Source organism: Pollachius pollachius (genome assembly GCF_949987615.1).
Source record: "Pollachius pollachius genome assembly, chromosome: 18".
Taxonomy (NCBI): Eukaryota; Metazoa; Chordata; class Actinopteri; order Gadiformes; family Gadidae; genus Pollachius; species Pollachius pollachius.
The window spans coordinates 6,983,885-7,011,752 of NC_136951.1; the positions used below are offsets into that span (position 1 = coordinate 6,983,885).

The window sequence follows — 27,868 nt, forward strand, 5'->3', positions numbered from 1 at the left end:
CTTTGTCCTTGACGCGGACCGAGAAAGCTACAGGGCGAATGTGTGCCACGAAAGAAAAGAAATACACCATCTTTTCATTTTGAGATCATGCATGAGCATAATTATGAAACAAATAACCAACGTCCCCATTTTTTTTTAATGTTGGGAGGTCATTTGAATTTGCATTATTCTGCGTTTAGTGTAAGAGCGACGCCCATTGTAGGAAGACACCAGAGTCGTTATTGTTTAACGTGTCGAGGCAGGATCGATAACGGAAGCCACACAGGCTCCGGGTGGACCGTCTTAAGAGAGACACCGCCTCCGTGTGGAAGGTTCTCACATCGCTGTAAAGCTGGACTACATATGGAAGACAGCAAATGTTCACTGCAGAGGATATCCCCCCCCCCCCCCACACACACACACACACACACACACACGCACACGCGCGCACACACACACACACACACACACACACACACACACACACACACACACACACCTCTCTCTATCTATCGATCTGTCTCTCTGTCTCTGTCTGTCTCTCACTCTCTCTCTCTCTCTCTCTCTCTCTCTCTCTCTCTCTCTCTCTCTCGCTCTCTCTCTCTCTAGAAACCCATATTCTGTAACAAATAGTATTGAGTTATAACAATTAAATATGCACATTTTTAACAGTCGTGGTTTTTTGATACAGACTGACAACCAATCATGGCGGGGGTGCACATTTGCCAGATAGTTGTTATTATGAGATACACATGCAATATTGTGTCATAACTCATACACTAACCTAAATGAAGACACGTAGGGAAACATGCTATTAGACTTGGGCACGTCTTCTGTAATTATATCTACCTAATTACCAATCTGCCTAATTTGATCTACGATTGAGTGGTAGATTGAGTTTATTCCACTGAATAACAGATGGTTGAATATATTTAACAATTCTCACACTATTTCTGAGGCTATAGGTTACAACACTATTGTATTCCAGCGCATTGGTCGTGTTGACGCGGAGGGATACGCGGTGACGTTTCCATGTTGGAGGCTCCTCCGCAGTGAGGTGCTCCTCATACATCCTCCACATCCACCACAGAGAGCAGAGCAGGACTAAGGTGCAGGAGAAATACAGCATCAGTAGAACCCTAATCCAACTCATCGTAGCATCATGGCGCCAATCGGATTGAAGGCGGTGGTCGGCGAAAGTAAGCAAACATTTATGCTATTTTCCTTATTTGAAGGTGGGATAATTAGCGATTGCAGACGTGTAGGAGGGATGGGATGATGATGATGGCGTTGTGCGCACGCACGCACCCTGGGGATTCAAGTCATGGGAAGCGATTGGAGAAGATGATGGCACCCGTTTGTGGGCTACACACCACAACCTCTTACTGGGACATGGGATTTAGACGTAATTTTCCCCCATATCCAAATCATTACCGTCTGCATCTGCCCATATAACGCATCAGGCCAAACATCCATCGTTCTTGTGCCTTGGTAGCATCCTCGTCCAGAGCAGAGAAAATAGGTACGCCCATAATCCAAATCAGACATTCTGTTAGAAATGAGCCATGGGATGCCGCATCGCAGCTCGTTGCGCTCCGGTACAAAACGCGCACAGAAAGATGTACCGTTCGTCTAATTGGACCTCGCGTGTCTTAAGCCCATTGCAAATGTATCATTAAAGGTCAATTATGTTTAAAGCATGCCATATTGAGTGGTATCTCTCCGTGTCCGCTGTGTGGGGGGGGGGGGGTCCCCGGGTGCTCGCGACGGCTCACCCCTCTGATGGATCATCAATGAGGGCTAGCTGCGCAAAAAATAAAAATTGATCATAAACCGAAACATTAAATCGCAAACCGACCCCCTAGCCCAGTGTGCAGTCGACAGTGGTCGTCTGAGAGGCTTTGATACTACACGAGGCGTTGCGGAGGTGCATGTCAACCAGAGAGGCCCAAATGAGGTGAAATAGTGTTTTAAACAAGCTGAGAACACACAGCTCCATGATCTGTCCCCTCATCAGCACCATGCCCTGGGTTATAGTGTCTCTGCACCACTCGGTTACCTATACAGACGACGGGTCAGCAGCCTGACCCGTCGGATGGAACAGGCTGGAACAGGCCGGAACAGGACCACATTAATATAATTTGATTGATTGATAAGGGTTAATTGCAAATCAGCAGGTAGTGGGTTTCAGGGTGGGCCTTGCATTGAGAACGGTCATGGAGAATTATACACTATTTCGAGGGTCAACTTGGTACATCCAGTAGGCCTACTGGTTGTCGCATAGGGCATTTTACTGTTGGTCAATAAATGTAGGATTATTTATCCATGTAATCATGTATTACGCTGATTATTTAGAACTTTTCTGACATGCACCAATCGCATGCGTTTTACAGCTTTTAACATCGAGCATAGTGCGTAAAAGGTGGTGAGCATATTATAACACACCAATCGATTTCTGCTCCGGGTTGAATTCATACTTATGAGTGTAGGTCTACTACCATCACCCTCATCATTATCATCATCATAGGGTCGGTTTCCAAACAGAACAGAAAAACTGCTGAATCTTCCATTTCCATGAGACTGTAGTTGAAGCCAGTCCACTGGGCCTGTACGTGACGGTGTGCGGGTCAGGTAACGGGGATGTAACGGAGATTTGCACATTCATGGCACACATTCAATGTTCACCTTTCAGATCAGTGAATGCCCAATTTTGTATTGGCCTATTTATAAAACACAAAGATGATCCTCGCAGCGCTGCAAGGACATTCCCCGTTGCTAACTGAATGGCATTCTCTATAATAAACCAACGAGTAAACCCTTCTCCTCTCCCAGTAGTAAAAAAAAAAAAGGAAAAGCCAAAGCGCTGACACCTGCGCGCTGCTGAGCTGAAGAACAACACTGTGCTTCTTGGCTCGCGGTTGGTACGTGCGTCCGGTTGCCAGATCCAAGGGTCTGAACGTACAGTGGGGCTGGACCTCTCTCCGTTACGCACTATTAAAGTGATCGCTTAAAGAATAGGAGAAAGGTCCCGCCCCGCGTACGTTCGGACCCTTGGATTGAATCCAACGGAAGGAACGTGCGCAGGAAGGAAGGTCTCTCTGCGGCGGTAGCGCCCGAGCAGGCAGGCCACCGCGGCTCAAAAGAGAGAGAGGGTAGGGGGGGGCGATGATTTACGCCTCCCCTCCCTTCCTCCCTCCCTCCCCATTTATTACCACAGGAGATCTGTTCAGCATGAGAGGCCAAATAAAGACCTACACAAGGCAACTGTTCACACTACATGAAGCTGTTTCTTGGTTTGACTTGATTACATTTGAGCACGATGACAATTTATCTATTTATATAATTGTCTAGGCCTATGTTTGATATAATATGTATCTACTATTATATGTATATAATATAACATTAATTATATTATATTAATGTACACCTTGCACAACAATCCCAACAGGGCATAGCTGAACCAGAAGGAACACATCTTTTATTCTAGTTTATATTTATTTATTTTCTTACGCAACATGTCATCAGTTCTGCACACTGTCGAAAACGGAATATCTGAAACCGAACACAGAGATTGTCAGTAATAGTAGTAAGTCATTGTGCTGTCTAAGACCAGGGCAGGTGCAGATGTTGCTGATATCAGTGAAGCTATAGGAGCGGGTTAATGGAGCATAAAAATACCCAGAATGCACCTTGGGAGGTTAACTAGTTGTCAGAGATGTCCATTATGTACCTCAGCGAACTCAAGTAGCGCGTAAGGCAGACATTAGGGTGACAATGAGAGAAACAGACAGACAGAGTGACAGATAGACGGGCAGGGAGACAGAGGGACAACGTTTGATATACATTTATAATTTTCTTTATATACCCCCTTGTACTGCAGTCCCATTTTGGTTTCAAAGTGCAGGCAGGCACACATACACACAAAAACACACACACAGACACAAACAAACACACACACACACTCAAACATAAACACATTAAACATTATCGCTGACCTTGTGAAGTGCAGGGGCCGTGCACAACTCATAGTGTGACGCAGTGTCTGCGGTCTCCCTGCTACTATAAACACACACACACACACACACACACACACACACACACACACACACACACACACACACACAAAGACTTACACTTATATGTAGATTTAGGCTCATCAGCCTCTCACACACACACAAACACAAGCACACACGCCTACACTTATATGTAGATTCCGACTTACACAGAAACACACTCACACAAAGACACATACATACACACAACTACACACAAAACCTATATCTGACTACGGCTGCATGGTTCTCATTGTGTAGACCTAAGCCCTCAAGAGCGGCTCTAAAACAGATCCAGACACATACATCAAGCGATGGGAATTTACTTTAGGTGTGGTTGGACGCATGTACTCTTTAGAATCAGCCAGCCGTGATGGTTTGTAACAGACAACCATCTGAAAACGTAGAAACTGTTTGGAAAAGGGCAGGAACTTAGAAAAAGACGTGGCAGATGATTGGATGAACCACCCGTCCATTATCGTCAATGACCTGGTTCCTCATAGGTCTCTGATTGGCCTGAACCACTGTAGTCCGGCCACAAGGGAGTGACTTGAAGCCTGGCAAGACGTGATCATGCAAATCCAGCTTTGTCGCAAGGTCACTCTAGAATAGCGTTTTTTTTAAAGTAAAACACCAGTTCAAGTGTCAAACCGGCACGTTGTCCTGCGTCCAAGCAGGCTGCCGCAGTGCACACTGAGTGCCCGGTCCTACCCCCCCACCCCAAAATTATATATATTGTTTATTTCACCCATTATATTTGGCCACCATCTGCCACCATTTACAACCAGGACTCAGTGAGCACTAATGTTCTTAGGTTACGTTTGAACTCAAAGGAGCCACAGCCGTCTCCTGACCTTCTATGATGTTCTAGGGCCTCACAAGGAGGGAGACAACCGGTTCAGACCTGTTCCTGAGTCCGTCCTGTCGTGTATGACAGTAGCATGCTGTTGTACTGAGATCCTTTCAGTAAAGATATGAATACATATAGATACACTTGCCCCAAATGTGCCGTCTTTTTTTTTTAACTACCATTCCATACAACATCCATACAACACACAAGTCAATACTCCAAGACCAATGATTGGCTGGTTGGGCTGTTAGTCTTTGGTTTCCAATTGGACAAGACGATAAATCACCACGCAGCGCAACAGAAGAAGATCTAGAAACCCTGTAAAACAGACCAGAATCCCTGGCCCCTCCTGACTCAATCTAGCTGGTTCCGCCTACAGCGTTTTAACGCACAAATTCCCTGTCCTCTGGTCAACTGATTCTATTTTAATCCCGATGTGTGTGCGATATTCTGCCTGCTCAGGCTCCAGCTACCTTATTCACCTTGCAGACATATCGGTTGGTTGTTTGTGTAACCCTTCTAGGCTCTTTGGAAACCATGACAACGCAATTAATTATTTTTTGTTTTACAATCCATTTCCCAAAACAGGTAGCTTTGGAATGCAGTTCCATTGAGTTGCCATGGTTCCCCCCAAAGATTCTAGAAGGTTTCCCCTTCCCAACCAACCAATAGGGCGGCTCGGTGAATAAGGTCTAAGGGAGGTTTTCATTGAATGTTGTTGTTACGACCTTGCTTTCAATCTCTTATCTGCACATTTGAGCCCGTGGTCACCCCAACGCTGCAGGGCCTGGGAAAGGGTCCTTGTCTTTCATCTGTTACAGCAAACTACTTACTATTAAGGAATTTAGAAGACGCTTTCATCCACTTTACAGTGATAGATACATTTAATGAAGAAGCAGGGTAGAGGGGCTAGGCATCTTGCTCAAGGATATCTAGATAAAGGCTGCTGAAATTGAAGATCCAGCATTTTCACTAGGCGTAAAACACCCTGGTCACTACACTAGCCTGCCTCCTGTACCAACCAATCCCTGGTCCCTCGGATGAGATGGATGACTGGACTAAGGGGGGCTCTGCTAATCTATGCCTCCCCAGCCTGTCTGGGCTTGGTCTCTACCCTGGGCAGGGGCGGTGCCATCCAACGTGCTTATGTAACCGAGGCCTGTGCCTTTGGCTCGCGCTTCAGAAGAAATGAAGGCCTGTGATTGGTCAACTGGAAACAATTGCAGCATGGCTTTTTAGATTTGATAGACTCTGCACCTGAGCTTGAGACAGTTTTTGTTACAATGTCAGGATTTAGTCCAGCATTCCAACCAGACTTACTAGTATGTCTGGAGATACTGTTTGGAGTGCTATCTAAAATAGAAGCTATTAATCATACATGGCCTGCCAACTATTTAGCATTTAGTCAGCCAGCAGATGTTTTTATCTTAAGAGACTTTAGTGAATTTTGTTGATGTCACAAGTATGTCAGGTCTTCTGGCTCAGGGATGCCTTGTTACCCTGGGATCTGCTCTGCGTACAGCCGCCAAGGGTACTGTGACATGGGAGCTGTCTGTGGATGACGTGATGTCACACGTTATGACATCATATGGAACACCAAATGGAAAAAACACTTGCATTCATACAACAGATACAACCCTGGTATCATCAGTTTGTTGTGCAATGCAGGATTCGTGTTGTTCGTCCCCCCTCCATGCACTCTTCTTTTGTGTGTGTGTATGTGTGTGTGTTTGGGATGTGTGCGCATCCCAAACATACACACTGTCTGTCTGGTTGACACAGCTGTGTCGTGTGTTTATATAAGCTGTGACTCAAACGAACGGGCGTTGGTGCGTCAAACTCAGCGACAAAAGAGACTGTCAATGTTTCTGTTTCCGTTAAAGGGTTTTAAAACCTGCATCGATAAGAATATTAATTAATGTGCATCGTTTCATCTTGAATGTGTATATAAAATAGTGGATGAATCACATTAATACTGCAGATAGTACTAACCCTATTTTAGATTCTGAGACAAATGAGCAGCCTTTGTAATACTTATACTTATATAAATGGAGGAAATACACATGAATTGCTTTAATTAAAAGGTATGCTCAATATAACTGGATGAATAGAGACGGTTAAATACAAATTTAGAAATCTTAATTTCTATCGCTATAGGATCCTCAGGTCAGCTGATAAAGAGCTGAAACTTGCTGCGTCATGATACGATTTATCCACATCCCATTGATGCATCTGAGTTCACAGACATGCCATTCGGGTTGGAATTAGTTTTTTAATCATAATATCATAGATTATTATATGATGTCACAGATGCCATGCGATGTCATAGATGCTACGTGATGTCACAGATGCTACATGATGCAAATATGCAATGTGATGTCACAGATGCTACGTGATGCAAAGATGCTATGTGATGTCACAGATGCCATAGATTTCTATCTGATGTCATTGATGCTTGATATGAATTTTAATGCAGATATAGCATCTGTTCTATACTGAAAAGCTTGAACAAGATGTATTATAGGTTATGGTTATTAAAAACTGTCAGAAAACCTCAGGGAGAGTGAAGGGAAGAGGAAACGTCTGAAGGATATGGCCTTGTGTTGACCTCTCCTCTCCTCTCCTCACATACTTTACTCTCATCCTGCCGTCCCTCAAGGCTTCATGTCTTATATATAATATATATATATAATAATACCATATACTTTTTATAGATGCTGCCTGCAGAATAGCCACTGATGATGCTGCAAATAGAACCGCACAGAACCACTCAGACACTCGGAGTAAAACTAAATGTATGCTCTTTGGTGGACATCCATACAGTCTTACTACACCATGAGTGCATCCGTTCTGAGCACAACAACATCCACGTGGATGTGAACCTGGTCTTGCAGAAGTCTTCCAACGTAATCCTGCTATACAATTTGCTGATAAGATAAAGTAAAATACCTTTTTCTTTATTAACCCTAGATGGAACAAATAAATATGGAAAATATGTCTATCGACACAATATGAGTAGTACAGGATTCCATACAGAGTTGTTACAGAAAACTACATTGGAACAATGGAATAAAGCAACAAAGCTGTCAGAATATTTTTTAGTTCTTAAATGTAGAGGCCCACCACAGCAAGCCTGCAACCCAACCATTTAACTGCGATTATTAAATCATCTTTGATTGATATTATTGGGATTATACGTATGACGGAACAGAAATTTACTGATTCAAGCTATTGTTTTTCATTACTTTGATTCCCATCATCTGCAACCATTGCAATCCTTGTGTTTGGTTAATCCGTTGGGATCCACCGCTGCCTCCACCAGCCCTAGGGTTTAAGCTAGCTAGTTTTGATGAGTTTAGCGGTTTATTCTATGATACCCCACCATGTTAAACGGCTACTGCTGCTAAACAGATTTATATGCTAATTCTACGTCCAGATGGCGTGTGTAGCGATATGGCTAATAACGCGCTGTGGCTCGAACATGGCCGCTCGCCTCTGACACGCAGTGGAAAAGATTGCACAGCACTGCCATGGCAACAGAAAGAAAAAACATGATTTAAACTATAATATTAAATCCATGTGAAGGTAATATTTCTTTAGGGGGGATACAATTATTTAAGAAATAATATTATAATTATAATATTATATCTTATATAAAATTATATATATTTTGGAGTTGATATCATTGTAGAAACATTCGATATATTACTGAACTGATGTAATTTAAATATCATCATTAGTTGGGGAGTATAATTCCATAATGCTTTCCCTCAATAGTGAAATAAATGGAGCAAATACTAATATGAAGTACAGCCATCTGTGTTTTGTGTGTGTGTTTGTGTGTGTGTGCGAATAAGTTTCTGCTTGCAGGAATAGAAAAACATTGAATACCCCCCCCCCCCCCCCCCCCCCCCCCCCCCCCACACACACACACACACACACACACACACACACACACACACACACACGCACACTCATGTGTAAACATTACTGAAATAATATCACAGCAAGACAAGGTCAATACAGGTCAGAGTCACTTGTCTCTCTTCGTGAGAAACTTTGTGTGTGTGTGTGTGTGTGTGTGTGTGTGTGTGTGTGTGTGTGTGTGTGTGTGTGTGTGTGTGTGTGTGTGTGTGTGTGTGTGTGTGTGTGTGTGTGTGTGTGTGTGTATGTGTATGTGTGTCTGTGTTATGGGGGAGATGATGACCATGATCAAGTATAGACCATATCAGTCACACTTTGCCTCACCCTAATTCCTTTGTTTGCATTCTACAGAGATTATGAATGACGTCATCAAGAAGGTCAAGAAGAAGGGAGAGTGGAAGGTAAGAATTACCATCACACCCGACCAGGGTCAACAATAACGTGTTGAAAGATGTCTGTGAACGTTTCCAGAGCTCTAGAAATGCTCCTCTTCCTTCGAAAAATGCACCAAAATGGTTTTCAGCTGTGCTGTGTCAGATGCCATGTAGAAGGCAGGAGACGATCAGAATACTAAAAACTCAGTAACAGTGGTCTGTTCAGCCGTGTAACGTGAACAAGTGTAGCTCAGCTGGCTGGGGGGCATGAGTGGGAGGTGTAAGGGAGTGTCCGTAGTAAGATTCAAGTAAACAAACAGAGGTTTTGTAGAATATATCGATTATAGGCTGTGAATTATAGATTACTTTATGAAATTAACAATCGATAAGTATTAACTATAAATGTGTCCACATTGTGTCTTTAAGTGTCCAAAAGCTCCATTTTGTTTACAGTTACATTACTATATTTATTAACAATACAGAACCTTTTAGTCCTGTGAATCACCACAAAATGCCCACTTAGAACTCACAGCAGCTGCAGATAATGGCATCAGTGTCAGGGATCACATAACAAGCAGCAAAGAATGATCCCGAGCTGTCAGTAAAGACCTAATCAGTCAATAACCAATCAATCGATCGTAACACAAGTCTGCTGGTAGACACTGTTGGTTGTTAATGTAGATATCACATATGATGGCTGACCAATAATGGCTGCTATATTTACAATAACAACTTAAGCTCAATTGTACAATTTTATAAAGGTAAGAAACATCTTGAAATTTGAAATGTTAGTTGTAACCGGTGTTTGTATGTTTGTTCCAGCTGTGTGTAACTGGTGTGTGTGTTTGTTTCAGGCGTGTGTAACTGGTGTATGTGTGTTTGTTCCAGGCGTGTGTAACTGGTGTTTGTGTGTTTGTTCCAGCCGTTTGTAACTGGTGTTTGTGTGTTGGTTCCAGGCGTTTGTAACTGGTGTATGTGTGTTTGTTTCAGGCGTGTGTAACTGGTGTTTGTGTGTTTGTTTCAGGCGCTGATTGTGGACCAGCTGAGTATGAGGATGCTGTCATCCTGCTGTAAAATGACTGACATCATGACAGAAGGAATCACCAGTAAGACTTATCACTAGCCCAACACTAGTCCTAACCAGTTTAACACCAGTCACTAGTTTGCTTCAAGATGATTTGTGTTCTGTCTATTTCCCCTCTCTCTATTTTTAGTTGTGGAGGACATAAACAAGCGACGAGAGCCACTCCACACCCTGGAGGCCATCTATCTCATAACCCCCACAGAGAAGGTATACACACACACACGGTAGAGTGTGTGTGTGTGTGTGTGTGTAAAATATATGTTTATAGAGGAGTGTGTAGGAGAGTATGGGCGGTTTCCAGCACAGAAAGTGTATTAATATCTCTATATTGATACATTTTCTGTGCTGGAAACATATATCTATATATACAGTATATGCACAGACATAAAGACACATATAGAGTATATACATACACACACATGTACACGTATATAAAGTGTATGCTATGTGCAGTCGACAGTGTTCTGCCCAACACTACTCACGAAGAGTAAACCACACAGTATAGTGTTACTTCTCAACAAGAAAACACACACTCATGCTTCATCAACCCTAACAAGAACACACACACACACTCAAAGATGTCTACACACGCAGTTATTGATTTCAACACACACACACACACACACACACACCCCCACACACACACACACACACACTGACAGAGTGTGCCGTCTCTCCTCAGTCCGTGCACACACTGATCGGAGACTTCAAAGACCCCCACTCAGCTAAATACAAAGCGGCCCACGTCTTCTTCACCGACTGTGAGTACACCTTCATCTTCATCACTAGTCTTCCTCTCTCTCCCGTTCATATCAATGAACATACACATTTTGCTGCAAGCTACTGTATTCTACTGTGTATTTAAAGAAACCCCTCGTCTTTTCAAATCCTGGTTTATAAAAAAGAATCAAGGTCAGTGTGTCGCTGGTTTGATGCTCAGCTGAGTTGATGTGCCACTGCCTCAACCCCACCCTGATGAGTGGCTTGTTGCCATGCATGTGTTATATGCTGTGGCCAATGACCATGACAAAGAAACCAGATATAAACAATGGATGAGTGATATCTGTGCTATAATGACTATTAAAGGATATTCACTATAGATGGGTGATATCTGTGATATAATGACTAGTAAAGAATACACGCAATAGATGGGTGATAGCTGTGATATAAAGAATATACCCAGTGGATGGGTGATATCTGTGCTATAATGACTATTAAAAACACCATATCAACACAGTGCATCAGTGATATCTGTGATATAATGACTCGTAAAGGCACCATATCAACACACTGGATCGGTGATATCTGTGCTCCACAGCCTGCCCTGACCCCCTCTTCAACGAGCTGGTGAAGAGCCGTGCTTCCAAAACCATCAAGACCCTGACCGAGATCAACATCGCCTTCCTGCCCTATGAGTCGCAGGTGAACGTCTGCCACAGAACCTCATGGAGCAATGATGGAATCAGACAGAACATCACAGAATCGAACACAACCTTATCAAACCTGATGGATAAACAGAACCCGATAGAGCTGTACAGAATTAGACAGAACCTCATAAAACCGGATAGAACCACACAGAACCCTGTAGAACTCGTTGGAACCAAATAGAATTGTCTAGAATAAGATAGACAGATAAATATATATGCACAGACCGAGAAAGAGAGAGATCAGACTGGTTAGGTATGTATATATTGATATTGTATACAGATGAAAATAATACAATTCTGCCCTTTGGTTCTCTTGGTTTTCCTTTATGACTTGCGTTTGTTTTGTGCTCTGGTGAGCTGACGTAATGGAGGGTTTTATTGTCCTCCCAGTCCTAGTGAATAGGCCAGCCTGTTTGATTTTATAATGTCATCAGGTACAATGATTGATTAATATAGAACCGACTCAATCTGCCCAATCTTGCAAACTGGCAAGAAACTGAAATTATTAATGCAACTATCCCAACAGAATTTGACTGCTCATGTTCATGTCTTATGCATTTCTCTAATTTAAATCCACCTCTACATATATATTTTATATATGGAAAGCTAAAAGCAATTTTCTTTAATTGTCTTGTTATTGAATGTTAGTATTGTTACCCTTATAGCCTCTCTCTTTCTCACTGTCAATGGCTTTATGTTCCTCCTGCTGTAACACTATGCCGTTCTACTCTCTCTCTATCCTTCCCTTTCCATCTCTGTATCTCTCTCCCCCTGCTTGCCGAGGATGCTTCCCGACCCACAATGCATTGCCCTCCCCTGTCTACTCTCATTAATTCAGAGTCAGAGGGTTTCTGCTTCAGGCAAAACACACTTCCTCCGCCCCCTACCCCGCCTCCTCCCCTGAGCCCTCCCACAAATCACAGTCCTCCCCTCATTGGTTGAGCCAGGTTCCACACACCCTCAGCAGCCAATGAGAGCAGGGCTAGCTAAGAGAGCGGTCTGCAGGGAGGGAGGATCATGTGACCAGAGGCAGATGGGGTGGGAGGAGGGGAGAGAGTCAAGGAGAGCAGAGAGGAGAGGACGAGTGGTAAAGGCAGGGGATGTAAATGAGAAGAGGTGAATGACATAGCAATATAGGAGGGGTACTTAAATATAGCAACACAGATTCAGCCACGCAGAACGCTATAGAGAGACAAGAGGATATGAGTATAGAAGATACATGATAAGATCTGAGTAAGAATACAGCAGAGATTTTAGAGGTCAGAGGAGGGTTGTACGTGTGTTTGTGTGTGTGTGTGTGTGTGTGTGTGTGTGTGTGTGTGTGTGTGTGTGTGTGTGTGTGTGTGTGTGTGTGTGTGTGTGTGTGTGTGTGTGTTTATGTGGTTGTGTGTGTAGATGATCTTGGATGATGTAATTTGGGACAGTGGTAGTAGGTGGTAGAGAAAGCTATTTCAATTTCAACAGCTCGCCAATGAAATGGTGAACCAAAAAAGGATGAGCGTGCCCAGGGCAGAATACTCTCTCAGTCATTCATTCTGTCTCTCTCACTCTCTGTGTCTGTCTCTATCACTGACTCTCATGGTCCTTCCCTTTTTCTCCCTCATAACTGCACATCTCTTTCCCTCTCTCTCTCTTCCTCTCTTCCTCTCTCTCTCTCTCTCTCTCTCTCTCTCTCTCTCTCTCTCTCTCTCTCTCTCTCTCTCTCTCTCTCTCTCTCGCTCTCTCTCTCTCTCTCATTCTCATCCGTCTCAATTAATGTTTCTTGGTAGACATACTGTAAATGGTATTGCGTACTAAACATTATGAATAATATAATACATAATTAATCTTTCTATGCTGATGCATCAGTGTATAAAACCAGTTGGTCCAGGCTAACTAAATAACTGATTTAACTCTAAACGTCAACATTACTCAACAGGTTCATGTTCATGATTGATACAGTTATACATGTATTATACTGTATATATTATATCAGACACAAACTTTGACGTAGAGGGTTGCAGTTTAAACTGCCGCAGTCCTTGTGCATAGCTTTAGCCTAGCAGGAAAGGTAAGCTTGTCTTAAGCGCGTTTGTTTGTGTTTATCCGAGCACAGGTGTACTCTCTGGACAACCCCGATGCGTTCCAGAGTTTCTACAGCCCCCACAAGACCCAGCTGAAGAACGGGGTGATGGAGCGCCTAGCAGAACAGCTAGCCACGCTATGCGCCACCCTGAAGGAGTACCCCGCCGTCAGATACCGAGGGTGAGCTGATGCACACACATACACACACACATACACACACATACACACACATACACACACCTACACACACACAGCCACCCTGAAGGAGTACCCCGCCTTCAGATACTGAGGTTGAGTTCCCTAGATGCACACACATACACACACACACACACACACACACACACACACACACACACACACACACAGCAATCGGGTGATATGTTGTTTAAAACATATGTTATCCCCTTTTGATTTAATGTCTTGTGCATTCTGTTGCGACACCCCAATTTCCCGTCTGAGTGAGACTTGTGATGTAAATAATGTCATGCAGAGGGTGCATGGCGAACCAGATATTATTTGAGTGAACGAGAGTAGGATGGTACTTAGGTAATAAGGTGAGCCCTGTAGGAAATACCGGCGACAGTCACGGAAGACGTCATTGCAGTCCACACTTTTTTAAGTATATAATAAACTAAATGTATAACTGGATGGGATGTAACTCCTTCATTCAAAGCAGGAAACATGAGCAAACAACACTCAGAATTATGTTATAATCCAATATATTTTATTCCATCCATCCGACATCACCATAGCAAAATATCAACATGCGTGTTTTAGATTTTGCCGTCCTGCCATTCCGTCCTTGTGCCGTTCTGTCCGTCTGCGGTCCACTGTCAGCCTGAATTCATGTGAAGGCATGAGACGTAAGATATAGATGTACAAAGTACATCTTAAGTAATCCTAAATACAATGTCCGTTCATCATTTCCCCTTACCATTATAGATTCTCTGCCTCTCCATCACTCCATCGTCCTGGTAACCTTCTTTGAGGTGTGTATGTGCTCTCATGTTGTGATACACAGGGAGTACAAGGACAACGCCACCCTGGCCCAGCTGGTGCAGGACAAGCTGGACGCCTACAAGGCTGACGACCCCACCATGGGCGAGGTGAGACGTCTACCTTCCAGATCAATATTATATTGTTCCATTGGGCTAGCATCGATATCATTTATTCAGAGCTAATTTATTTAGAGCTCATTTCAAAGAGGTAAAACTGGCAATGATCTTCTCCAACCCCTTTGGAGAATTGTTCTGTCTGTCTGCCTGACTCTGATCTTCTCTCTGTCTGTTTGTCTACCTGTCTTATCTCTCTGTTTGTTTGTCTACCCGTCTTACCTCTCTGACTGTGTGGCTACCTGTCTACCCTCTCTGTCGTCTGCCTGCCTGCCTGTCTGCCCTCCCTCCCTGTCTCTCTGTCTGTGTCCCCTGGGGGTGTTCAGGGTCCCGATAAGGCCCGCTCCCAGCTCATCATCCTGGACAGGGCCTTCGACCCGGTGTCCCCCGTCCTCCACGAGCTCACCTTCCAGGCCATGGGCTACGATCTGCTGCCCATCGAGAACGATGTCTACAAGTAGGCACTACACTGCCTCGCGCCCATAGGAAGGGTTACAGCATCACAACAGTCAATGTAACAACCTACAACTGCACTGTGTACCTCAATGACACCTGCACCCAAGTGCTGGCACATCTGAAATTAGGAAACACAATTTCTGATCTGATTCTATATTTGCATTATTCACACTATCTAGGAAGAACCGACAGATATCGATAATATTGGTAGATGATATTAAAATATCCCCCAACCTGGCATCAATAAAATGTATACTGTTAGTGAATATATAATCACCTGTGAAGCCTGTTGAGACTGTCACTGTGATTGGGGTTTCTACAGACGCATTTGACTGAGCATTGTTGTAAATCAGTCATCCTGCCGTCAGTCTGCTTGTGTTCTTTATATCTGTTCTGTGTTTCTCCAGGTATGACACCAGCGGTATGGGAGACTCCCGCGAGAAGGAGGTTCTGCTGCACGAGGATGACGACCTCTGGGTGGGCCTAAGACACAAGCACATAGCCGAAGTGTCCCAGTAAGTCTTCCTCTCTCTTAACCCTATTATCTCCCCTCCGTTTAATGCTATCATTACCTTGGCCCCAGAAACAGATTGCCAGTTTGGCTTTGAGATAACAGTTATTAGTTTAATCTGGAATCTGTCTGTCTCCAGATTTCAGATCAAAGTCATGTCTTTATTGAGTGCTTATTATCTGAGAGAACGTTTCTGTAAATGCTGAGTCAGTAAGCCAGTAAGTGCTCCTCTGCTATTTGGGGCTGACCTCCATTTTGTTTTGTCGGTGTTAGGGAGGTGACACGACAGCTGAAGGAGTTCTCTGCCAGCAAGAGGATGAACACGGGAGAGAAGGTATCACTAAAGATAGATTACCTTCACAAACGCCTACACACGGCGGTTCTGTGGGCAACCTTCAAATGATGTCGTGACTTAACACTTTTACGCATTTATGGATTTGAAAGTCTTCAGAGTTGGGGCAAAAAAAGAGAAATGATCTGGCTTTGCTTCTATGCTTCTATCCTATTGATTTCCATTAGGCCAAGATAATTTATGCAAATTCACAATCTATATATTTTTCCAAGTCAAGACTCAAGAACAACAAAACAAACCACAGTCACAACAACAGGCTGCGGATGGTCTCCAAAGTCACATATTCAAACTTCTGGGAAGTTGTGTTTGTGTGTGTCATCGAAGCATTCGCGTTTACTACAGTCCTCGTGTTCTCGCCCAACAGACAACGATGAGGGACCTCTCTCAGATGTTGAAGAAGATGCCCCAGTACCAGAAGGAGCTCAGCAAGGTATGGATGGCAACACACTGGAATAGCAATAACACGTCTTTTCAAAATCAACCCTACATGGAGAGATATGACGGCATGATCAACCTACCAGCCATCTCAGTGGACTGCACCCACTGGTAGGCTGGGCATCGGATCATTGCTCTGAGGTGACACTCCCACTTGTGATGTCAACACACCACTATAGTTTCAAATAGAGGCCGTTTATGGTTCATGATCAAGGCTTCCCCGCTGTAAATCCTGCCATTAAGTGCAACCTTGCGTGGTAAAAGCCATGATTGTTTAGGTGTGTATGAATGAAAGGTGATGTCATTCATTGTCAAAGCCTTTCATTTGGCCACAGTTGTTTGTTTAGGCCGGTATGAACACATTCTGTTTGTATACTGAGTCTATGTCTCTCTCTCTCTCCATCAGTACTCCACCCATTTGCAGCTGGCTGAGGACTGCATGAAGCACTACCAGGGAACCGTGGATAAGCTCTGTCGCGTGGAACAGGTATGGAACAGGTGGCGATGCAACAATGGACAGGAAATGTGATGTGGCAAGACGAACGGACAGGAAGTGGAACACAACCTAATAGCACAGAACCCAATGAAATGGGAAAGTAAAAAAAACAAACAGAATAAACGAAAGCGACAAGACCAAATTTAGTTGGACAAACATCATATATATCCTCAAAGTAAGTGTATTAATGTAAGTTTTAATGTGTATATGGTCTAGGTATCTGTTGTACGGTAAGTGGGGGCAGGATGGTGTAGTAGTTTGACTCACCATGTGACAGAGGCATATAACTAAGGTGAAGGAGGTGTAAGAGCTCCATGTGACAGAGGCATATAGCTAATGTGAAGGAGGTGTAAGAGCTCCATGTGTCTCTGTGCCGTAGGACCTGGCCATGGGCACCGACGCCGAGGGGGAGAAGATCAAGGACCCCATGAGGGCCATCGTCCCCATCCTGCTGGACGCCAACGTCACCACGTACGACAAGATCCGCATCATCCTGCTCTACATCTTCCTCAAGAATGGTGAGGGGCGCTTTATTAAAGCGCATACACCAATTCTTTGGGATTTCGTATGTAAAGTGTATATAGAGGCAATGTCTTTCACGGGACACATTGAAAATAGACATAGAATTGAAATTTAATGTAATTTGTTTTGACAATATTGGTTTCGAGGACCGAATAAAATCTAAAATGAGAGCACAACATCATATTAAGGGCCACAATAGTCAAAAGATATTGCAAACAAGAAATTAGATTGGAATTGTTTTAGAAATGTTTGTTCAAGAAAGTTGAAGGCATTCTAACGTACATGTGTTTGTGTGTTCTATGGGTGCACTCTTGTCTGTGTGTGTGCGTGTGCCTGTATGTGTGTGTGTGTGTGTGTGTGTGTGTGTGTGTGTGTGTGTCTGTGTGTGTGTGTGTGTGTGTGTGTGTGTGTGTGTGTGTGTGTGCGTGCAGGCATCACGGAGGAGAACCTGAACAAGCTGATCCAGCACGCCCAGATCCCCCCTGAGGACAGTGAGATCATCACCAACATGGCCAACCTGGGGGTGCCCATCATCACAGACGTAAGACCCTCACACACACACACACACACACACACACACACACACAACCGTGTTGGGCTGTACTTTACCCCTGGCCCACTTTGTTTACTGACATTCATTACTGCACACATTTATAGAAAAGCACCATTCTAAAAGAAATGGCATCTGGTTGATTGTTATTTTCTATGTTTCCTATTTCCTATACAGTCAATCACAGTATTTTAACTCTAGACGTATATTACTGACTGAAATCATTTGGAAGGAAATTATTCAGAATTATATTGTTTGGAATGGAATATTTCTTACTGAAATCATTCAGAATTAAATCATTCCAACTAAAGACAGTCCAACTGAAATCCTCCTCAATGGAATCGTTCGGGTTAAATCATTCCAACTGACATCCTTTGTCAGTTGGAATGGATCCAACTGAAAAGAACCCCATTGGTCTCCTTCTAACTGAAGTCCTTTTGAGTTGATTCAGCGAGCTAAGAGTCAGGTTAGAATCCCTCTCCCCCTCCCCCCAGTCCACCCTCCGCAGAGGGAAGAAGCTGGACCGCAAGGAGCGCGTCAGCGAGCAGACCTACCAGCTGTCCCGCTGGACCCCCCTGGTCAAGGACATCATGGAGGTCTGTGTGTGTGTCTGTCTGTGTGTGTGTGTGTGTGTGTGCGTGTGTGTGTGTGTGTGTGTGTGTGTGTGTGTGTGTGTGTGTGTGTGTGTGCGTGTGTGTGCGTGTGTGCGTGTGTGTGCGTGTGTGTGTGTGTGTGTGCGTGTGTGTGCGTGTGTGTGTGTGGGTGTGTGTGTGTGTGCGTGTGCGTGTGTGTGTGTGGGTGTGTGTGTGTGTGTGTGTGTGAGAGAGGAAGGTGTGTATGTGTGTGTGTGTGTGTGTGTGGGGGGGGTGTATGCATGCATAATAAAGCAACACAATATAAATAGTATGATTTATATCTTTAAAGCATAGCATTGAAATAAGCCCAGCAAGATGCCGGGGGGTCTTCCTGTTTTCTGTTTGGTGGTTTGGGTTTGTGCGTCAGCCAATGGGGTGGTGGTATTGCCTGGGTGTGTGAGTGGTGTTGTTCTCTACTGCAGGATGCTATTGAAGACAAGCTGGACACCAAGCATTACCCCTACATCTCCACCCGCTCCTCCGCCTCCTTCAGCACCACCGCAGTCAGGTACACACACACACACACATGCACACACACACACACACACACGCACACACACACACACACACACAGACACACAGACACGCAACCACACACCCAGCCAAACAGCCACACACAACCCCATGCATACACACACTCCAAATACAAATAAGTTACGTCAGTATGTCTGATGGTTTGTTTTTAAGTGGTAGTCTCCGTATGAACCACAGAGGTCAGGTGGGTCAATAGTAATCGATGTTGAGGGAGGGACTTGAGGTGACCAGATCAATAAGGCCCCGTTCACACTGCAAGCCTTTAGGCTCAATTCAGAGTTATTTTTCAAATTAACTTTTAGTTTGTGTTTTTAATTGTGCCCATATCAGATACCAGTGTGACTGGTGGTCACAGTCTTAACTGAGCCACAAGCACAAAAATAACCACATGAAAGTCATATGCAGCCCGCAGGAGGTAGGAATGGAAGCCACTGAAGTCAGTGTTACGGTCTACTTAATAAGTTGAGGTGCAGTAGTGTTTTCCCACTGGTGAATTGTGGTTCTGTGGACTTCGGGCTTCCCGTCACCATCGTGGGCGATGCATTTTATTATCTCATTCGTATGGGGGATTGCATCTTAGTTGTCATGCGCTTTTTTGCTCTGAGCTGTTTTTCAGATGCTTGTATCCATTCGTCATTATATGTGTATTGATTGACCAGATCCTCTTCTGCTAGTCATTGATCCATCGTCAGCGTCCCCCTCCCCCACTGTTATTGACACCTAGGGACCTGGACCCTAATGAGCATTTTAGCATTGGCATTTAGCATTTAGCATTTAGCATTTAGTACAAAGTCACAAACAGACTCCATATTCCCTTTACAAAACCATGATACACAAAGAAAAATGGGTGTTTGGAGAGAGGAAGGCCCCGGTCGAATAGGACCCTGTGTCCTTGTTCTGGAGGAGTCCAGTAAAAGCCGCCTAGGTCGCGTGAAGCATGGACCTTGTTTTACTGTCGCCCAGAGTGATGCCTTTCCAAACATGAAAAGGAGAGGGGGTGGTGATGCCAAGGTTGAGTATAATGATACAGAGCAGGTGGTGTAACAGGTTGCAATGCAGGAGATCTCTCCTGAGTTTGTGTGATGATGGCTGTGCACATTGATTACCTAATGCACAACAGCTGTGAAGCCTCACCCAGCCCCAGAGGTGAGGCTGCTTAAATGTTCCTGCCGCAAGGTATTGTGGGACGGCATTTTGTCCTTTCCTTTCGTCAAGGATGGGACAGTGTGCCCTATGCTGAAGGAGATAGGAAAGGAATTATTGAAGCACCATTCCTTAGCATTTAAGGAATTGTATCATGGCTGCCACTTAAAAGCTTCTGGGTCATTTCAGTCAGTTTCAGTCAGAAACTTTCCTTAGCAAAAAGGACTATTCAAATATGCAAATGGAACGCACACTGGAGTAAAAATGCAGCACACCATTCCATTCTATTTCCATACAATTTGTGTTACGCCTTAATGGACATGATAGTGTGAAAAATAGGAGTGAGATGGTGAGGAGAGGGGCACCCACATTGAGTTATCGCGCCAGTTCAGGCAAACAAATATAAATTTCACATAAAATACCCAAATCTTTATCATAAATTGGTTTGACGTTACTATTTTACCACTCCCGACAGTTGTTTTAAATATTTAAGACCGACACAAAGGATATTGATGACTTATTTAGGAATTTGATGGCGCTCAAGTTAAATATTTTGCATTTATGTTTTTTAAATGCAATACCTGTGAACGATATTGCTCTTGAAGGCTATCTGACTCTCTCTCCCCCCCCTGCTCACAGCGCCCGGTACGGCCACTGGCACAAGAACAAGACCCCCGGGGAGTACCGCACAGGCCCCCGCGTCATGGTGTTCATCATCGGAGGGGCGTCCTTCAGCGAGATGCGCTGCGCCTACGAGGTCACACAGGCCAACGGGAAGTGGGAGGCCATCATCGGTGAGTGGGGACACCGGGGGTAGGGGGAGAGAGGGGAGTCAGGGGTATAGGGGGGGGAGTGAGTGAGGAAGGAGGGAGGGGAGGGAGAGTGAGAGGAGCGGAAGACGATTGAAAGGGTGAAGGAGAGTGGAGGTGAGAAAGAGCGAAGGGAGGGACTAAATTGAGGGGTGAGTAAGGAGTGGTTGAGGATAGAGTAGGGGAGGGGGGAGAGGACGGAGAGAGGTAAAGCAGAGGGAGGGAGCGAGTGAGGGAGGGGGCCGAGGTGGAGGGATTGGGGCATGAGGAGGGATGGGAGTGAGGGATGGGAGGGACCAAGAGAAGGGCGGATGAAGGAGGGGAGAGAATGAGCGGAGAGGAGAGGGTGAGGGAGGGGAGAGGCAGAGTGAGGGGCAAGGATGCATGAAGGATAGAGTGATGGATGGGAGAGGGTGATAGAGGGGGAGAAGGAGGGGGAGGATAGAGGGTGAGGGGAGAGAGACAGTAGAAAATGGAGGAGGAAGAAGGGGGGGAGGAGGTAGGATAATCGCTGTCCGGAAGTCGCCCCTTCCAGGCCTCAGGTAGTATGATGCTGACCACCATGTTAAGCTTCCTTTGAAGCCAGGATGCTAATCTTTCCAAAGCAGTTAACATTTAATACCCACTGCTATTACCTCTTTTGTATTACAGCATGATTTTAATATGTTTAGGAATCTTTTTAATACTGGTATATGCTCTCATTAAGGCCATGTATCAAAAACACAGACATTAATACTGTCGGTTAAATTAAGATAGATATATTTTATAATGATAAGGTAAGGTTTCCCTTTCAGGGCATTGGACCAAATCAGTTACCAGCTATCTTACTGGTTGACTAACTGTCATTGCACATTGCACATTACACATAACTGTATAAATTACTGACAATTATAAAGGTTTGGACTCAGATGATACTACCCTCGTCTCCTGTGAAATAATTTGTAAACATTATGTTCTGTCCTCGATGTCTAGTCTGTTATTTTAGTGTGTTTTCGGTCTTGTGTCGTAACTCAAAATCAACATGCCCTGCTAGCTTGTTGTCGCGCGCCGCTTACGCTACCAACGTCTAAAAGGAAAACTGTTGTGTTGTTTGACTTGTAGCTATGCTATGTGCTGTCTGTTTGTTTCTTATGATACATGTACCACTGTTGAGTGTGTGATGTCTCTGTGTGTGTGTTGTTCTGGGGTGTTTTTTAACCATGAGTGTGTGTCTATGTGTGTGTGCCCAAGTGTAATGGTTGGCTTGTTGTATGTTTTTAACCCTTTTCTTTCATGATGGACGAAGGTGTGAAGGAAATGAGCGTGAAAGTGTGAGAGATTGTGAGAGAAAATGAGTTACAGCATAATAGTGTGAAAGCAGGGAAAGCGAGTGAGCAAGAGAAAAGAGTGAAAGTCTAAGTAACGTAAGAGTGCAAGAATTCTGAGGAGACAGAAAGTGTGAAAGAGTGAGCGAGTGAGAAAGAGATCGAGAGTGAGTGGGCGGGGTCAGATACGAGTGGTGAAGCAGGCTGTGTTCCTCCACAGGTGCCACCCACACGCTCACCCCCACCAAATTCTTATCGGACCTGAAGCACCCCGACTTCCGAGAGTCCACTAGGGTCTCCTTTGAGGAACCAGACCCCTCAGAAGAGTGAGGCAGAGAGAGAGTGGGAGAGAGAGGGAGGGGAGACAGAGAATTCACACTGAGAACAAAGTAAAGGCAGCCGCTCAAAGAAGCCCTTTCTGAACGCTCACAGCATAAGGGCTTTTCTTTCTAACCGTCTCTCCCTTCCTGTTTTGATAACACTCAGCCTCACCCACCTCACCCCCTACACCCCCCTCTACCACCAGGGATGGGGGTCGCCTCCTCCTCCACCTCCCCCTCCCTCCCTTCTCCACACCTCCCCCCAAATCCTGCCTCCCAAACGAGGCCCCCATGCATGGACCACTCGCCCGACTGCATCCCCCACTTTGGGTTACTGGTTGACCGGCACACACACCGTAATCTAAAAACTCAAAAGAGCGTTGGGACTCTTGGGTCCGGTGTGGCAGTGCTGTCCGGACCAGTGGGATGTCTTGAGTAGAGGGGAGTGGCCATGCCCCGGGGCTGGGGGTGGGAGAGGGGTCGCGACCCCATCACTGTTACCCCCACTTTCTACCACCATCTCCGCTGGGTGGATTAAATCGTCCCTCGAAGGCCCACTTTTGATTCCCCCCTCCGGTTCCCATATTCCATCTCTCTTCCGGAGCAGATTTAATCTACCCCCAGAGATCCACCTTTATCAATTTGTAAAGTTTGGTTATTTTATTATTTGATCTAACCAACCCCTTCCCCCAAAGGGGAGTCACCTTGATTATTGCATTTTTTTTCAACCGATTTTTTTTTTTTCAGGACAGGTCCATGAGTTGATGTTGGATTTCAAAGAAGGATTTCCTTGTTTATCCTTCTTTTCTTTTTTTTTTTTAAATTTTCTGCTGCTTTCCTCCATGTCACTCAATGGCTGCCATCACATGACAAAAGTCACCTGACATACATGACCTCTGTTTCACCTGCAGAGATCGCTAAATAGTGATCTAGATATCAATAGACAAGCATCAAATATCAAGACACTAACAATAATTGTTAAAATAAATTAACTCATCCCCATCACTAAACAGTTTAAATAAGTCGAAAAGGTGTAGACAGAACTTTTGTTCAATATTTAATCGGAAATCAAAATACGACCAATCTTGTTCACATCCATCGATCGTTGAACGGTAGCTAATACTTTGAATATTCCGATTCACAGTTAAGGAGCTCGACATAAAGTCAAGATAAAGCTAGCCCTTAAGGTCACCTCATAGCTAACACAAAGTGTGTATCACCTCCATCCCTCTATGGTGAGCATCCTGACCTTGACTCTGCAGGCAGTGGAGGGAGTGTAGCGCTGCCCCTCGGTCTCCCCTCGCTCTCTGGTCCTATGCCCCCTTAATCGTCAACCACAGGACCTGAAACAGGCAAATCCAACAGAGTACAGATATGTAGCAACATTGTTAAAAATCCTGATGTAGGATAATAACCCAGAACGCATAGGTCAAGATATGTACTTTAATGTGTTAGCCAGGGCTAAATTCAAGGACCATGCTGGAAATAAGTACTTTTGTACTTTTTGTACTTTTGCATGTCATCCTTTGGATTACTGTTTTAGCGTCTTGATCCAGAAATAAATCAAATCAAATCAAAACAAATAAAGGCTTTTTAAGTAAATGCTATACCTTGGCTTTTGATTCGGCACTTATGGCTACATCATAGTTTCTGCTAAGTATATATTTATTCTTGAACCCATAGATACCTACACAATAGCCACAGGCATCCATCTCATTCAGAACTAATCCGCTAAAGCCTTATCGTATATGAACCAACATCTGGTTTTATGGTTTCACTCACTTTTTCTCTATTAGCATCAATCAATGCCGTATGGATACCCATACGCATACTGCCACATGACTGACATAACACAACTTTTTTTCCTCAACAAAATGGCCCTTTCATTAATAAAATATGGATTGCTTTTTGTTTAAGCTAACTCGGTCTAAACATATTTTTTTAACAACGTGGAGATTTTTACATGTTAGATGTTTGCTGTTGTGTTTCTTGGCCAAATTGTTCGTACAAAGCTGTGTGTTTTTCGGTTGACAGGACAGAGAGAGAACTTTGTGAGTCCAGTCTGAAGTTGTGTGACTAATGTCTACAGGCCCCAACCCTCACCCGCCCACCCCCATCCCTACCCCTAACGCCTGCATCGCCATAGCAACACGAGTAACACTTTAGACGGGACTCGCATCTCTCTCCTCTGCACCTGTTCTGATGTTTGTTTTGATTGCATCTCTTGTTTTGATCCATAAAATAATGGTGTGATTTTTTGTTGTTTTAAAGTAAAAATCAGTCTTAAAAGAGAGAGACCGAGATGGACCAGTAGTGATGAACCCAGACAGAACATGCGTACAGCTTGGCCACTGAAACAAAACAAAGCAAAACGAAATACCCAAAGCGGTGCGAGGGAGTAAATCAAAGCTGTGCTTACTGATTTGGATTAAAAAGATAAACAGCAGCTATGGTTGATTTTCAAACCCTTTGACAAAGTAATTTTCTTTCCACAAAGGATTTGGTTTACTCCTGTCAAGCACAAACATAGCTTTCTTTTACAAAAGTTTCAAAATGTGTATTCAGCTGCCCATCAGCTCATTACAGGGTTTAAAGGGCATTTTCATCCATAAAGTTGGATTTAGCGGTTAAATTGGGGTTAAACTTGGGTTTTTTATTTAAGTAGACTAAAACTTTTGTTCTGCAGTGTAATCAGGTGGTACTCACCGGCTGTTCTGCATGGACTTCTCATAATGTTATTTTTATTTTCTCTCGCTGTGCCGTAACACAATTCTAATTATGCTTCCTCCAACTCACAGAAACCCTGCCCTGTCTTGTTTGTCTTGTCTTGATCACGTCTAAAACCATAAGTTCCACCTGCATGCAACAACAATTACCTGACTAAATGAGCGTTCATTTAATAAGCTTTTGACTGTGACTGTGTTTTGGTGTTTTGATGTTTTGGTGTTTTTTCCGGTGTGTTTTTTGGTGTGACTTCACGTAAAGAGTTTGAAATCCCTTTAACACATGATCCATGTGAACGGCTCCAGCTAACGATCATGGATTTAATTTAACTATGGCTGTTTGGTGTTTCATGTTGTGACACACTGCCCTCATCCAGGCATTCATAGACAAGAGCTGAACACACATTTACCTATGCTCCTGTTGGATATACCTGGGCCACTCTAATGCTGTTTTTGTTTGTGTGTGTGTGTGCGTGTATGTTTCTCCATGTCTGCGTGTTCGACTGCGTGCCTGTGTGTGCTTGTGTGTGCGTCTATGTGCTTGTGTATATGTTTGTGTGTGTGTGTTTGTGCCCGTTTGTTTGTGTCTGTGTGTGTGTGTATTTGTGCCTGTTTGTGTGTGTGCATGTGTGTGTGTGTGTGTGTGTTTGCGTGCGTGTATGTCTGTCTGCTTGTGTCTGTTCCTGTTTGTTTGTGTCTGCCTACGTGTGTGTGTGTGCCTATGTGCCTGTGCGTGTCTCTCTCTCTCTGCAGGATCGACTCACATCTTCACCCCCACTAGTCTCCTGGAACAGCTCAAGGCCATGAACAAGCCAGACGAGGAGGTGGCAAGCTAGAATCTTCCCCCCAAGACCCCTTCTCAAACCCTCCATCCGTCCACGCCCCCCCCCCCCCCTCCAGGCCTTGGCCTCACCGCCCAGGCTTCTCCAAACCCTGCATTAAATGTTTATGCATCTTGCTTGAGATAAAGTAAAAGACAAAAGCGACTAAAAAAAGACACCTTCGATTAAAAAAAATCTATCTAAATATCTATGTTGTAACAAATAATACAGAAATCATTGCAAGTATTTACATGTTTTACAATGGCTGCAAGGAAATACACATCTTCTTCAAAAACGGTTTAAAGATCAACACAAGGCCATTTCGAGATGGAGCGTACCAAATGTAATAGTGTATGTTATGAGACCTGCTCGGGTGTGTAAACGTAGAGATTCCTCTGTTTGTTTTTCTTCTTTGGTGTTCATTTGGTTACAGAAGGGAAATGGGTGGAGGAGGGATGTGGATGTAGTGAAATCATATCATTCAACAGGCAATATAAAGAGGGACCGGATGAAAAGAGGACCATATTGATGATGTTTGTGTCGGTAGCATGCTTGGACTATGTGTGGACAGTTTTTTCGTGTACGTATTCGGTGTGGATGTTTCCCCGGAGAGCAGAGGAATTTAAACAAAATGTTTTACTGAGATCTTCTATGCTTATTATCCTGGCCAAATTAGTCATCTGTGACAAAGCTTTTGACCGATAGAATAATTATTCGGCCGAAAGACGGGAAGTATTTTTTTTGTCGCAACCTTATTCCCCTCCTTATTTTATATTCCTGGAGAAACGTTCAGGTTTTAGTGTCAAAAAAGCCCATTGCTTGCAGATATTTAAAGAATAATCTAAATGGGCCAATTGTATTTCAGTATTGTATTCTGTCTTCTCATTGGTTAATAACGGGGCCATGATTAGTGTTGTTGCTGTGTTAGCGTCTCACTGTAGCGTCTGCCTGGTGATATTTCCAACTGTGAACTAGTGAACCTTTTCCTTTTTAAAATGCCAATGTGAATACACTGTTCGTCGTGATGTTTTAGCTGTAGCTCTTTAATGGACCACTGGGTAAAATAAGTTATATCTATATTTTCTCCCCCCCCCCCCTCCTCCTCTATAGTGTAATGTAAAACCCTCCAATGGTGAACGGCTTTGCAAAGACCTAAAATCCCACATTTAAGTTTGTATGTCATTCTGTCGTTCCTCTGACTTCTCCCTCCGTTTCTGGCCAAAAGTTGTATCTTGCACTACGGGTTTTCTGTGACGCAAACGCTTGTGTGTTTTAAATCCCTCTCACATTTTTTTTGCTGTTGTATAGGATTTACTGTCAATCCAATTAATTTCTATAAATTATTTATCAAGAAAAAATAAAACAGATAGTGACATTAAAACATTAGTCAG

General features: G+C 44.0%; 1 protein-coding gene across 2 annotated transcripts; it reads left to right on the top strand.

The window, feature by feature from the left end:
* Window positions 1-1,141: 1,141 nt before the first annotated feature.
* stxbp1a (syntaxin binding protein 1a) lies at window positions 1,142-26,499 on the top strand (the record flags this gene model as incomplete). 2 transcript variants are annotated; one of them, XM_079755345.1, is made up of 19 exons in its annotated part: window positions 1,142-1,178; window positions 9,157-9,206; window positions 10,204-10,285; window positions 10,394-10,470; window positions 10,946-11,024; window positions 11,582-11,685; window positions 13,786-13,934; window positions 14,776-14,860; window positions 15,193-15,323; window positions 15,730-15,837; window positions 16,107-16,167; window positions 16,550-16,615; window positions 17,027-17,107; window positions 17,496-17,634; window positions 18,070-18,179; window positions 18,683-18,784; window positions 19,246-19,331; window positions 21,140-21,294; window positions 26,410-26,499. In XM_079755345.1, 19 exons carry the CDS (start codon window positions 1,142-1,144, stop codon window positions 26,490-26,492), a joined length of 1,785 nt encoding a protein of 594 aa, XP_079611471.1. The 2 variants fall into 2 exon arrangements, with proteins under 2 accessions (XP_079611471.1, XP_079611470.1); XM_079755344.1 differs by lacking the exon at window positions 26,410-26,499 and adding an exon at window positions 22,834-22,943.
* Between the last annotated feature and the right edge of the window lie 1,369 nt (window positions 26,500-27,868).